At 40.5% G+C, this 15,922-nt stretch overlaps 1 protein-coding gene across 1 annotated transcript; it reads right to left on the bottom strand.

Annotated features, from left to right (window-relative positions):
* Positions 1–10,220: 10,220 nt before the first annotated feature.
* Positions 10,221–12,862, bottom strand: LOC110925928. The gene is made up of 2 exons (XM_022169723.2): positions 12,658–12,862; positions 10,221–12,340 (listed from the first exon to the last, which is right to left on the bottom strand). The coding sequence occupies exon 2, from the start codon at positions 12,336–12,338 to the stop codon at positions 10,617–10,619; it is 1,722 nt and encodes a 573-aa protein (XP_022025415.1). The 5' UTR covers positions 12,339–12,340; positions 12,658–12,862; the 3' UTR covers positions 10,221–10,616.
* Positions 12,863–15,922: the final 3,060 nt, after the last annotated feature.

Below are 15,922 nucleotides of genomic sequence, written 5' to 3'. Positions count from 1 at the left end.
CTACCAAGCACTTCCTTCTCATCTGTCACCTCTTTATCATAAACTTTTGATTGAATGGTCTTGAATTTATAGTAATAGACGAGGACATCCAAGTACATTGCGTACATAAGACGCATTAATTCACCATCACTGTACTCAAAGCCCATATCTTTGGCCACCTTAGGCCACAGATTGTTTTCAGTCACTCTTCTATGCCCACCTTCCTTTTCTATTTCCAAATACAGATCTAACAGATTCACTTTTCGATTGTTTGAAGCATAAGCCGGAATTGGCCTTGTTGTCACCCCCAGTTTCTTCGTTATAAACCACTCCACCCATCTCTTCAAATTTTGTTTGAAGAATGAACTTGTACTTTCCGATATACTCATCATCGTCCATCATGTCGAGTAAAGCTTTACAATCCAAAAATTCCTTGAACTTCATTGTTTGAAGTATCATCACGTTCCAATCAGGTTCGTTGGATGATATTTCAAGTTTTTCGAAATAACTATTCAAGTAATTTGTTTTGAACACCATAAATTCTGATTCTATGGAAGTGGGAATGCGTAACTATGGATTTCATAACCAAGTTACCCAAAACCAGGAAAGGAAACGATACAATATGGGTCATAGTTGATAGGCTGACTAAATCAGCTCATTTTCTACCCATCAAGGAGACATATAGCTCCGATATGTTAGCCCAACTTTATGTTGATAAGATGGTAGCCTTGCACGGCATACCTGTGTCTATTATCTCCGACCGGGATACTAGATACACGTCTCACTTCTGGAAGAGTTTCCAGCAATCTTTGGGCACGCGTTTGAACTTCAGTACGGCTTACCATCCACAGACGGACGGTCAGAGTGAGCGTACCATTCAAACGTTGGAAGACATGCTTCGTGCGTGTGCGATCGATTTAGGTGGTAACTGGGATAAGAATCTACCCCTAATCGAGTTCTCCTACAATAATAGCTACCATACCAGCATAAAGGCTGCGCCTTTCGAGGCATTATACGGTAGGAAATGCAGATCGCCTGTTTGTTGGGCGGAAGTAGGAGAGGTCCAATTATCGGGACCAGAGACAGTTTTCCAGACAACGGACAAGATTGTCCAGATTCGGGAACGTCTCAAGGCTGCCCGCGACAGGCAGAAGAGCTACGCTGATCCAAAGCGTAAGGATTTTCACTTCGAAGTGGGTGAAAAGGTGTTGCTTAAAGTATCGCCCTGGAAAGGGGTGATGCGTTTCGGCAAGAAAGGCAAACTGAGTCCGAGATACATAGGACCTTTTGAGGTCATTGAACGTGTCGGATCAGTTGCCTATAAGTTGAACTTGCCTGAAGAGCTCAATGGAATTCACAACGTGTTCCACATCTGCAATCTCAAAAAGTGCTTCGCCAATGAATCATTGGTGATATATAAGGAGATTATTAGAGAGTTTAAGGGTTACACAAGTTAGACAATTCCATAACCCTCATAACATCATTCTCGGCTCTCTCTCCATAACTGAAACCCTCCCTTGTTTCGGTTCATCACCATCATAACTTTACACCCTAAGGAGGAACCAGATCATCCTGACAAGTATGTCGAACTCAGTGGCTGCATTTCTGACTGGATTCTCTGCTGGCCTGTCTGCTGTAACAGGTATGTTATTCATGTTTTCCATTATGTTTAAACAGAACAGATCAACACACCCCCTTGAGTTCCGTTCCAAAAGTCGTCAAAAACCCATCAAATCGACGATTTAAATACTTGCTAATTTCCACCGCAATTTGTTGGCCGAAATAGTATGACTGGAAAATTATATCTCTTATACAAAAAGCAACATGTACCCTTTCATTTAGCACACATGACCCTTTGATAATTAATACATACCCCTTTGATTAACACATACCCCTTTAATATTTATAGTTTATTTTGCATCCATTTGAATCGGTATAAGTTATAAAACGGATAAGTAGGAAGGTTTGATAAAATACGTTGTTTTCCATAAAAACAATTTAACAATTTACCGTCATGTTGATTTGCAAACCGACGCCCATTGGTGACACGTCTATATTGTGTATGTGCTTCGTTTTATATTGGTCGTAGGATTAAATAAAGTGGTATATTGTATTATATCCTGTACGTAATACAACATGGATTATTACATTTGCACTCAATTGAACGGATAAAGTATTCCAATCCACGCGCCGATGATACATTTGCACTCAATTGAACGGCAAAATTTTCCAATCAACGCGCCGCCATTTGAACATCATCACTTTACATTTGAAATATTCAAACCCACACGCCTTCCAATCGTCGTCACTTTACATTCGACAACCAAACTCATGCACCTTTCCAAAAGAACCAAACCGACACGTCAACACCATCCACCAATTCACCGCTAAGACACCGTTTGCCACCATTTCGAGCCCTATATAACCCCCCACCATCATTCATCTTCAGACACCGTTATCTTGATCTTTCTCTCTGTCTAAGGCATCTATAGCGCACCACCGTTTTCTGCCTCCCCTCCCACGAACGGACGAAGATCGATACAGGTTATTCCCTGTTTCCTTATTTTTGTTAGTATTTAAAGATCTTTTCTTAATCTTCTTCATTGTCTTCAACAGTACATGCAATTAATCAATTTGTTCATGTGATAGTTTATTCGCATTTTTTCCCTTGGTAGTTGGTGAAAATTACAGAATTGCCATTGTTCTAACCAACTGTAACACCTCGAATTTTTGCGTCCAATAATGTGTTAACACGTGTCATTTGATTACACGTGGCATTTATATTAAATAAAGGACAAATTTTGACAAACCTTGAAAGTATATAAATTCGAGGGTTATAAATGTCAACAAGGGTAAATATACTGTATAGTAACCCTAAATAATGCTTGAACCTTCAAACGAATAAATCATAGATCGTACAGAAGCGAAACGCGAAAGAAAGTGAGAGATTACAAGCTACAGGGGTTAACCGTGTCAACATGTTTAATTATACCTCTGAGTGACCCTTTGACATTCCCAAGGCTTTGTAACGGTATTACACACTCACTAAAATATAATATATAAATTTCGCGAAGTTTCGTTATGAAACGAGAAAGTTACGATCGAATTCGTAGGAGAAGGGTTAAAAGCGTCAATAATGAAAGTTAAGGCTTTCTGAATAATTAATAAACTAACCGGGGACTTAACAACGCGGGTAAATAACACGAGGTCCCTAGTTGTAATTAACCGAGGGCCAAACCGCAAAGTTACCCCTTCAAACCCGAAAGGTCAGGTAAATCATTACGAAAGATTTCGTTATTAATTACCCGATTCTGTCATCATTGCAAAAGATTTAAAAATTCTGAAATTTTAACCTCTCGCGGCCCGAGTGAGGTTTTGGCCTAAGTTGAGGCGGGCCGCGAGCCACCTAAAATACGCACCTGATATTTGAATCTCAGGCGACCCGCATTAAACATGCATGGAACTCCCATGCGGGCCGCGTGGGACGCCCAGATGCAGAATGTTTGGACAGACTTGCCTTTTGAGCTTGTGAACGATCAAAACATCAATTAATGAAGCATGGGCGCCCCCTACTCGACCCATAACACTTAGGGACACCTGCCCATAATCCATACTCAGTTGTAGAATGAGTTGTGATGATCTAAAGGCCTTTTGAACACTATAAATAGCCACATTGTGAGCATATGTACACCACACCTCAAACACACTTATCTGATCATTCCAAGAGCTCTAAAGTGTTCCTCTGTGTTCTTAAGTCTTGCCTCAAGCTTCTGTAAGTGATCTAACCCTTTGTGGTTTCACATTTCCTTAGTAAATAGCTAAAAACCAAACCGTCGTAAATACGGTTTGACTTTAAAATAAATCAGTGATGGTTCAGTCTTATGACGAATCAAAAGTGGTTATGAGTTGGTATTTATGTGGGTAATAAACCCCTAAAAGGGTTCCCTCAGATCACCACTCTAACTATGTCAAATATCGAGTCAAACGCGCACTTAAAAAGTCAACAGAAAGTCGTTTTGCCATTTTGTGCATAATCTGTAATGTATATGCTATGAAACCTGTTTTGATAATCATAAAACATGATAATAAGTATGTAAACTTGTTTGCGCTCGTTTGAATCGACCATTTGCTATATTGACCCGGTTCGGAGCCAAATGTCGCAAAAGTTTGACTTTTGCTTTGACTTCAGTTCTGACCCGTTTTAGTGAGGTATAGATATACCTTAGGACTCTCTTAGGACCAGGTTACATGATGGTATAAACCTCTGTGATCGGTTCATGAGTTATCCGAGTCTTTTTGCGCATTTCCGTTAATCGCCTAAAAGTTGACCGTAACGCCATTTTGAAAATAAAACGAGTATTTCGGACACGTGAACGGACCAGAACCTTGCTTATTAAAATATAAGCATGTCCTTAAAGTTTCACGTCAATCCGAGGTCTAGAATGAGAGTTATGCTAATTAGCGCAATTAAAATAAACTTTTGTAATAAAAGGCGCAATTAGCATAACACCTATCTAAACCAAGATTTCGTCACCAAAACTTTTACCCACTGTTATAAAATAATATTTTGGGAATTTTAGAGATTTTTAATAATTTTTACCTTGCTCATAACCTGCGGTTATGGCTACGGTTCGGTAAATACCGAATATGCCCTTTTTGGCCAAAACATGAGTTCTACAAGGTCTTTTGACCCGATTCCAGTTGCTACTAATTTTAAATAATAAATAAAGTATTTTAGACTTTATAAACTGTTCGGGAAACTCAGATTTCCTGTAGAACTCGAAAAACTCTTTAAAAGTCTCTAAATTGACCGGAAAACCCCTACGGGGCGTAATATTAACTTAAACTCGTTACGGGCATCACGGAAGGTATCCTACTGATACCACAACCTCTTTAAGGAATATTGACTCAGGAAATAAGCGTAAGACTCTCATGGTTAACCGTTTCGCCTATTGCGCGCACGGTTCGGCTTACGAAACTAGTTTTCATAAATTAGCCGATACGGGTCAAATTATATTATTTGAACCCCAAAATCCAGAGTGTGAACCTTGAACCCATATAAAACAAGTCTCTGAACTTGTTTGGGGCAGAATCACATTCCATTCTCGGTTTTCGCCTTTTCGCGCGATTAAACCATATTTATATTCCGGAACCAACCGGTCTAGGCTACGGCCAATATAAAGACCCGTTAGGATTCTAAGAGGTTAATTAAAACCTTCGTTCCAGATTAGGAGCCCAGTAAAAGCTATCGGTGATTTAATCAAACTAAGGAATAATACTTGCAAAGGTAAATACTTTAACTTATTTCCCCTATATGGGCTTGGGTTACGGTATATTAATACCGCTTGATTGAGCATTATATTTTTCCATCGCTTAGGTGGTTAATTAAATAATATGATCGGCTCATTTAAACAGTTTTGTTTCTTAAAAGCCTTTGGGGGTTTAATGACCGTTGTCCCGGATATCCTTGGCATCATTTTACGAAATGGCCACGACCATCGACATCCCGGTGTAGGCGTACACCCGGTATATATTGTCGACATTAAATTAAAAGACGTAGCCGTTGGTTTTTATACTACGGTTTTACGCAATGTGGTGTGTCTATAAATCTTTAACCCGGCACGACCCGGGCTACTGAACGCATAAAAGAACATGTAAAACGTTCACAAGATTTTAATAATTTTCCCAAGTTATAAAAGAGTTTGTGCCTTGTGCATTCAAATCAATTTTAATAAACATTTTCAAATGTGTCAGTTGAATGTATTTACCAGTGTAAACTGACGTATTTTCCCCAAAAAGATTAAGTGCAGGTACTATACAAAATGGGCTGGTATTAGCTTCCTAAGCATCACGAATAGTCTCGCAAACTCGATGCCGTATCTGAATGAACAATATTTTATTATTATTTTGATCCGCTGTGGATATATTCGACTTCTGTAATACATTTGATATTACAACCAGAGGTTGAAGTATATATTTATCTTTAAGCTTCCGCTGTGCATTTATATAATTGTGTGGTTTGACTATATTGTTGCCAACATCGTCACGGTAATCCCCCACCGGGCCCACCGGTGAGACACGTGGAAATCGGGGTGTGACACCAACAGACTTACGACACTGGCCACGGAGGCCGACCACCGCTGGAGACGGAGAGAGAGAGAGAAAGAGAGAGACGCGGTTGTGTTGTGCTAGGGGGTTTGGTGGTGGTGTTTGGTTCTGACGATTGGTCAGCGTCCAGGCTATGGTGGCGGTGTGGTGATGTGCTTTGGTGAATGGAGGGTCTTCAGATTCTGGCAAACCTAAGATGACCTGTGACAACTCGTATTTCCGAACTTATACATGTGCTTAATGTAACATATGTGAACTTGGTGTAATTATTTGATATGCTAATTTAATAAATGTTATGTTTGATATGTGCTATGTGTAATATATGTATGTATGCAAACGAGCCCAAACGCACAACACTCACCCGATCGCACAAGCCCATTTGGGCTACACTCTTGTATTCGGAACAATGGGCAGCCCAAGTTTGGGTTCGGCCCATCCTCATTAGTTCGATTAACACTTAGGGTGTTAGTAACCATCTCTCACTTTACCATAACACTTTACACACAAACCCTAGCTCTTTCTCTCCTCTCAAACTCGACGGCAAACACACCCTCTCCATCGGAGCTTCTTGATTCGGATCACCCTCTTCTACCTTCAATTCGGTTAGTGTTTCATAGTTATTGCCTTGTTAATTGATACCGTGATTTAGATGTTCTCATGCAATGACTTGTGAATGATATATTATTGATTATGAATGTTGATGGTTAGTGTTGATATTCGGCTCACATGTAAAGGATTTTGATCAATAATTGTTAATCGTGTGATGTTGTTAATGATCTAGAATCAATTGCAAATAATCGGCTGTGATATGCGATTGGGATGATGGTTATGTTGTTAGGATCATGAGCCATGTTAATGATTGCGATTGATGTTTATGTTTGATTATATTTAGGGTTCATATGAATTAGATGTTAAAAACTCTCATTTGATCGATTATTGGTTAAGTTGGAACCGGATAGTTGTTGATTGTTAACCACGAAAATAGGAAACTGATTGATTTCCTTGACCGATTTATTTTATGATTGGTAACTGTTGATTTTCCATAAATGATATGCATAATAGTCGGGTGTTTAAACTAATCGCACAAGGCTCCTGGTCGCACAAGATCAGATCGTATAGGATCTGATCTGATCGTACAAGGAGTCCAGTCGCACAAGACGATCCAATCGCACAAGGTGCCCCAGTCGCACAAGGCTAATTGGATCGCACAAGTTGTAATGATGGGTCGGGTATACAAGTGGGCTGGGCTACTTCGGATCGCACAACCCAAAATGGATCGCACAAGTCGACCGGATCGTACAAGCTGTCCGGATCGCACAAGACCTATATTTATTTATTGGGCCGTATTCTGTTAGGATTTATCATTGGGTCGGGTTATTCTATTGGGCTTCTAAGGGTGAATCGCACAAGGCAGTTAGACTTGTGCGAGCCCAATCCTTTAAACCACACAAGTTGAATGCGTTATGACTGTTAAACGTGATGATGTGTATTTGCCATGATCAATGTGTGGTCTTAATCTGCTAGCTTATGTGATACTTATGTGCACAACTTGAAACCAAAACCTGACTTGTATGGTAACCATGTTAGGACGTGGTTGACCACTAGCAGCTAGACTTGACCTTTCTGTGTATCTGCCGAGCAAACCAAGGTGAGTTCACACTCTTACCAAGGCATGGGATTCCCGGTGGGTAGGGAATGGGATTGAAGGAATGAGATTGAACAAATACTTGTACTTACACTGTTACTAGACTATCTACCATCGTCCTCGGGTGCGAAGGATACATACGTAAAACCTACGTATACTTGTACTCATCACTGTCCTAAGGATGCGAAGGACACTTACGTAAAACTTACGTAAACCCCCGCGTACCACTGTCCTCGGGTTGAGAAGGATACTTACGTAAAACCTACGTAAACCTTGTACGTACTACTGTTCTCGGGTTAAGAAGAACACTTATGGTTACAAATAGTCTGGTGTATATTGACGTGATGTCGTGGTCACGCAAATTTAATCCCAATAATAACTATGTAAATAGTGGCAAGTGGGTATCGAACACAGGGAGTTTGTGGAAAATGTGCTATTTGCGATGCTTCTCTAAGTTAACTAAATTAAACTAATTACAAGAAAAATAAAATTCACGAGTTGTTTGGATTTGATTGGTTTTAAAAACTAAGATTACTTAACTAATTTGCAAAATGAGGATTTGAGGTTGTAAACAATTTGGAAATAAACGGCTATCTTTAGTATCCGGTTTGCTTCAACTTTTGTGTTAACATTCACTAGAAAGAACTACATAGACATAGTTCATGTATAACCAATTGCAGTGATGAAGGGGGACGAAGTACTCAGATTCCGAGAACGTGAGGTTATCACCCGATGATCAATCAACCCTTACCCAAACCTAACTATACCCATGATATCCCGATTGCCAACGGCACCAAGAACGTATGGTTTCTAATTAGCTCAACGTAAGAATCAACACGTTACTAACAAGTAATTATACACCATAACAATCAATTCAAACGAAGAGGAATTGTTATTCTAGAAATATAGATAAAAACACAAAAGTTTACCACAAGCCTTCAACATAAGATAACCATTCAAAGTATCTAGCCACTCATGGCTTTGACTAACATCACACAAGAAATGGAAATATTGTTCACCAACAAAGACAAGACAAGAATTTAGTGAAAAGATTGTTCCAAGATGATTCTAGTGAAAGATTATTCAAGAGATGATGTTCCAAAGCCTTCAAATCTCTAATTTAAGCTCCCAAATCGTCCCACTATCAGGTGTAACCGAAATCTCATGATAAGGACCCATAATACTCCATAAAATGGTCAATAAAGGCAGGAGTTACGAATATGGATCAGTCGGCGCCGTAAGCTACGCCGCCTGCCGTAGCTTACGGCACCCAGTGAACAAAAACCACACTAATCAGCACCGTAAGATACGGTGGGTGGTGGCCGTAGCTTACGGTGAGCATTGATCTTTTACGCCATCTAGCTCCTGTCTTACGGCAAATAACTTTGGCAATTGTTTGGGTACCGTAGCCTACGGCAGAGGCCGTAGGTTACGGCCCTGAGTGGCTTTTTGCTCTTGTTTCCTTCATTTCCTTTGGTTTCCACACATCTTGATCATGCCAGCTTCTAGTATCCATCCGTGCCTCCTAAAACCTTCATCTTGCACACTTTAACACCTGCATCAACATCATCTTGTGATTACCTTATTCATGCAAATAACCGGATAAAATGTAGAATGTGCGTTATGTTTAAGCCTTTTAAGGGTTGTCCTACGGACCACCCGTCACATCCCCACACTTACCCGTTGCTTGTCCCAAGCAACCACTTCAAAAACTGTTTTTAACCATAAGCGACCAATCATGCAAACCAAACCAAAGTGCCGTCCTTTTACTAGCTTTTTATCAAACCACAAGACACACCCCTCACAAAACTCTCGGTGACAAGAAAAATTAGCAAATTATGCTAAACCACTCAATGCGTATATGTGTGTGTGTGCGACAATAAGCTTGTATGAAAATCAAGTTGCCTCCTAACTAATATCTAACACGCTTTTGAATCAAAGGAACTTACGGGTTGTAATGGGGCTAGGTGCAAAGGTAGGAAAAGGAATATATATGTGGTAGCGAAAAACTTAACCGGTCTTTTATTATATCACGAAATAAACAAACAAACAACTTAAACTTATATACAAGACAACTCAATCATCACTTCTTTTTTTTTTTTTTTTCATTGTTTTTTCATTTTTTTTTTCAAATATTCAACATAACACTATAACATATCTACATGCTACTAAAACAACTACTACCACTATAAGACCGGGTTAAGTCGGGTAAATTTTTGGGAAACTAGCTAGGGGGTAACAAATGATCGGCTTTGAGGCACAAAATGGGCAACTAAATGTCCAAACCCCCGCCCCTCTCGCAACCATGCTCATATATATAATTTATGAGGTCCAACCCCCCAAATCCCACACTCGCACTCACCTAGACGCGGCATCCTAGAAATCCCCTATCATCTTCAAAAGCATGTTGACTCTAAGATTTAACAAGTATTCACACACAAGTTCTATTAACACACAACACACACCGCCACTCAAACAATGAAATATCAATAACAATCATGCGTGGCTCAATTCTCACCAAGAAAGGATTAGAGATGGGTGTCGGTGTGTCAAATGGAACAATATCAAGTGTTCAAAATTTTACACTTTCGCTTGGATTTGCAAAAATTTTTGAATTTCTCAAAAATTTCCCCCATCCCCACACTTGGGATACATTGTCCCAATGTATGGTTTTGAGGGAAAGATCGCTTTCAACAAAAACATCCCCAATTGCTTATATTCTCAAACCCAAATTTTTTTTTTTTTTTTTTTTTTAGAAACACCACCAACTCTCACAACCCATCAACATATTAACACAAACACCACCCAACCTCCCAACCGCAACATAAACATAAACACATAGACATATATACAAAAATGTACAAAGGAGCGAAATACGACCTGGCTAGTAATACTTCGGCTGTGGAGGCCCAAAGATGGACGTCATCATATCCGTCCACTCACCAAAACCAAACGCTCCACCGCTACTACTGCTTCCTTGATCACTGCTTGGATTTGCTTGTTGATAACTCATGGCATGCGGGTCCACCCATTGAGAATGGTGCAATGGCGGGGTGGGGTATGACACACTACCATCATATGGTGGCAATGTGGTGTAGTCCACAATGGGTGGATCTCCTACAACTGGCTGCCCCGCATGCCATTGGTCATGCATGCGTCTTTGACGATCATCCAAGTAACGGTTGTTCGTGTCTTCTTCACGGGCATATCTATGAGCACGGTTCCATTGCTCATTTCTATCGTAGCTTCTTTTAATAGCCCTTTCCACACTAGCACCCATAAATGTTTGTTGATCAAATAGCACTTGGTTTTGTTCACTCCAATTACCGAATGTGGGTGGTCGCCTTTGTTGAATGATTTGACCCATATCCCCCGAATGGGCCCAATACGGGTCATAAGCCTGTTGTGCATAGTCAAATGCACTACCCACATAACCAGATTGTACGCCGGCTCCTTGAACCCCCACTTGACCGACACCTCCTACTTGAACATCTACCGTGAAAGTATCTTCACGATAATCATCATCCCCACTCACTTCCTCATCCATTGATTCGGGTTCCTCTTCCTCTCCCGGTCTTAACGGTCTCGCATCCACTTTTAAGGCTCTCCATCTTCTACCATCCGTCTTCAATTTATGAAACCTTTCCGATTCTGTGTAGGTCCAATCCGACCCAAGATTATTAAGGTCGAATGGTCTAAACCTCTTGTAGGACCCTTTTTCATCTCCTTTGATTGCCCCGTACTTCTTGAGCAATGCCGTAATCAACCGGCAATGAGGTATAATCTTCTTTTCCCTACTATTCTTGCTCAACCAAATGTTGTTTAGTACCAAAAATCGGAAAGGAACCTTAGGTGACCCACGCATCATCATATACAAGATTGGCACTTCTTGAAACCGTACCTCCATCTTGTCACCTCGCCTTGGCATGACATTGTACATGCACAACGTCAATAACAACTTCGCTTCCATTCTTAAATTTCTTCTATATAATTTCCCATGTGTTGTGCCCGGAAGAAAGAGGTAATCAAGCATGTTTTGCCATTGTGGATGTTTAGCGGGCTCGTGGTAAAGATCCTTAAGACTTGGGTAGATGTACTCATTGGCCGGCCCATCATCAAACTTTGCTACCCGGCGCAAAGAGTCATATGACATCTCTACCTTAACACCATTACACTTTCCAACCAACCGCATCTTATTTGGAGCTTTGAATGGGGGACATTCAAGTGATGCCACCCACTCTTGAATCTGCGTGTCATACATTTTCTTCTTCTCGCCATCATAACACTTTGTGACCGCCCCCCAACCCAACGCGTTAAACTTTGCTATGATCCCGAATGGGGCAAAATCAGCCTCCCGGATTTCTTTTTCACAAATAAAAGCTTCTCCCCTTTGTTTAAGCTTGTTCATTTGTTCGTGAAATAAATCCGCTCTCCATTCCGCGGGTTGGTCTAACAATGAGCCGGCTGTCCAATCCGGCTTTGGCCCCCTTGGCGGTGCATCCTCCTCCGAGTCCGGGTCACCAATCCGAGCCAATCTCCTCCTTTTTTGTTGTACCTCATCCCCTTTGGAAGAACTTGCAACTCCCTTTCCTTTCCTAGAAGCCATACCTACACACATTCAAAAACAAAGCAAACAATTCAAGTTAGTTATTTTTATCCCATCTTCCCCACACTTGCTTCATGTTATAGGTATAAATGTGCAAAAACCCAAAATTTTTATTTTCAAACAAAATTTTGGCATGATGTCCCCTAAAATCAGAATTTTTCCAACAAAGTTTCATAAAACATCAACACATTTATACCAACAACAATCAATGGTTTACAAAGTTCTATCATCTATCTCATACAAGCAAGTGTGTAAGTAAAAACATAATGGAAACTTACAAACCTCAATGTAATTCAAAGAATGAACAGAAATTGCATACCTTGGTGTTGTAGAAGATGAGAATCACTAAAGCTTGAAGTTCACCCAAAAACCCACAAAAAACCCAAAATTTCGGCACCCCTTAGGTCCAAATCCGGCCCCAAAACAAAAGAAACTTCAAGATTCAAGACTAAATCTGAATTCCTTGTGAAATTTCACCCAAAATGGACCCAAGAATCACCAAAATCGGACTAGATTTGAGAGATTTATGAAAGTGTGAATGTTAGGGTTCTTAGGGTTCTTAGAGGTTAGAAGTGAAGAAGAAGAAGAAAAAGGTGTGGTTGGGGATTAATGGAAGAAGTGTGTGGTTGGGTTTTAATGATAATTGTTTTATTATTATTATTATTATTAAATTTTCGGAATTTGTTATTTATTATTTTTTTTTATATACATGAACGACGAACAGAAAAAGGCCCCAAAATCCACTCGGTGCCGTAAGCTACTGCACACCGCCGTAGCATACGGCAATATCTGGGCAAAAATTCTTCGCTGTAGGACAGGGGGCACTTGGCGTAAGCTTCTTTTGTTATTGATGGTGCCGTAAGCTACGGCCCCCCCACCGTAGCTTACGGCGAGCACTGATCTTAAGGGGGCCTTGAAAAATCTTTTATTCATCATTTTTTTTTATAATTTATAATTTATAATTTTAAGGAAAAACGTAAAATATTACCCTACCCCTCGTTAAAAACCCGTGTTGTCCTCAACACTATGTTCGGGAAATTCGTAAAAATTTCCCCACACTTGTTTCGAACACCGGTTTAAACGGAACTTATTCAAACACACTAAATTAAATTTAATATTTACAAGTACCAAACCTGGGCCTCTTTCACATTTCCTCGTCATCCACCGGGCGTAAAATGTAGCCCACTTTATCTAGCTCGAGATTGTTGATATCATTACCTTCCAAGTACGGTTTGAGCCGATGCCCGTTCACCGTTTGTTGCTTGTTTGTTCGTTCGTCTTGAATATCAACATCACCGAACCTTCCCACTCGTCGGACAACGTAAGGACCCATCCACTTGCTTTTTAGTTTCCCCGCAAACAATTTCAACCTTGAATTATACAACCACACCTTCTGACCCACTTCAAAGTTCTTTTTCTTGATCTTCGCATCATGAACTTTTTTAAGTTTGTCTTTGTACGCGGATGCACACTCATAGGCTTGATCTCTTATTTCCTCTATTTCATTCAATTGAAGTTTTCTCGCCCGACCCGCTTCATCGTAGTTTGCGTTTACCGTTTTAATTGCCCAATACGCCCGGTGTGCCAACTCCATAGGCAAATGACATCCTTTCCCATAAACCATCCGATAAGGAGTGGTATCAAGTGGAGTTTTGTAAGCCGTTCGGTAGGCCCACAACGCATCGTCAAGCTTGCTTGACCAATCCTTCCGATCCGTTCTCACCGTCTTCATTAAAATCTCTTTAATTTGCCGGTTGGAAACTTCGACTTGACCACTCGTTTGCGGGTGGTATGGTGTAGCAACGCGGTGGTTCACATTGTATCTCTTGAGCAACTTTCCGAAATTGAAATTCTTGAAATGCGACCCGCCATCACTTATTATCACCCTAGGCACACCAAAACGAGCAAAAATATTAGATTGCACAAACTTACATACAACGGAGTGATCATTAGTCCTTGTGGCAATAGCTTCAATCCACTTCGACACGTAATCGACCGCCACCAAGATGTATAAAAACCCATTTGAGTTTGGGAAAGGACCCATGAAGTCAATTCCCCAAACATCAAATACTTCTACTACCAAAATCGGGTGTAACGGCATTTCATCACGTTTCGAAATACTTCCCATTCTTTGACAATTGATGCAATTCCGGGCATACTCACAAGAATCCTTGAAAATCGTGGGCCAATAAAACCCACTAGCTAACACCCGATAACCCGTCTTGTTCCCACTAAAATGTCCTCCACACGCCGATGAATGAGCATGAATCAAGATCTCTAGAACTTCCGTTTCGGGAACACATCTTCGTATCACTTGATCGGCCCCGATTTTGAACAAGTCGGGTTCGTCCCATATGTATTGCTTCACTTGACTAAGAAATTGTTGTCGTCTCTTCCTAGTCCAATGATTTGGCATTGCACCCTTAGCCAAATAATTAACGTAAAATACCAAGGTGCAACATAAGTAGAGACGGCCAACAAGTGCTCATCGGGAAACCGTTCATTTATTTCACTTGGGTCATCAACACCTTCCAACGGGATTCGGGACAAATGATCCGCAACAACATTTTCACATCCCTTTTTGTCCCGAATCTCAAGATCAAATTCTTGTAGCAAAAGCACCCAACGAATCAACCGGGGCTTCGCATCCTTCTTTTCCATCAAATATCGGACCGCGCTATGATCCGAATACACTATCACCTTGCTCCCCCAAATGTAAGATCTAAACTTGTCCAAGGCATACACCACCGCTAATAATTCTTTTTCGGTTGTGGTGTAGTTGAGCTGCGCCTCGGACAAAGTTTTGCTTGCATAGTATATCACCACCGGCTTCTTATCAACCCTTTGACCCAAAACCGCTCCAATGGTCGTGTCACTAGCATCACACATAATCTCGAACGGCTTTGACCAATCCGGTGGTTGCAAAATAGGAGCCTTCACCAACTGTTCCTTCAAAACATGAAACGCTTGCAAACATTCATCAGTAAAATCAAAGGGAACATCTTTTAATAACAAGTTACATAAAGGTTTTGTAATTACACTAAAACCTTTAATAAACCTTCGATAAAATCCCGCATGTCCCAAAAAAGATCTCACCCCCTTAACATTCTTTGGTGGGGGTAAAGATGAAATTACCCGAATTTTTGCTTTATCTACCTCCATTCCCCGGTCCGAAATGACATGCCCCAAAACAATACCCTCTTGAACCATAAAATGACTCTTTTCCCAACTTAGTACCAAGTTTGTCTCAACACACCTTTTTAAAACTTTTTCTAATTCATTAAGACAAGAGTCAAAACTTGGACCAAAAATGGAAAAATCATCCATAAACACTTCAAGAGACTCCCCAACCATGTCCGAAAATATACTCATCATACATCTTTGAAACGTGGCGGGGGCATTACATAGTCCAAATGGCATTCGCCGAAAAGCAAATGTACCATATGGACATGTAAACGTGGTTTTGTGTTGGTCGTCCGGGTGAATAGCAATTTGGTTATATCCCGAATACCCATCCAAAAAACAATAATATTTTTGACCGGAAAGTTTCTCAATTATTTGGTCAATGAAGGGTAACGGGAAAT

This window comes from Helianthus annuus, chromosome 17 (genome assembly GCF_002127325.2).
Source record: "Helianthus annuus cultivar XRQ/B chromosome 17, HanXRQr2.0-SUNRISE, whole genome shotgun sequence".
Classification (NCBI taxonomy): Eukaryota; Viridiplantae; Streptophyta; class Magnoliopsida; order Asterales; family Asteraceae; genus Helianthus; species Helianthus annuus.
This window is presented reverse-complemented; position numbering and strand designations above follow the sequence as displayed.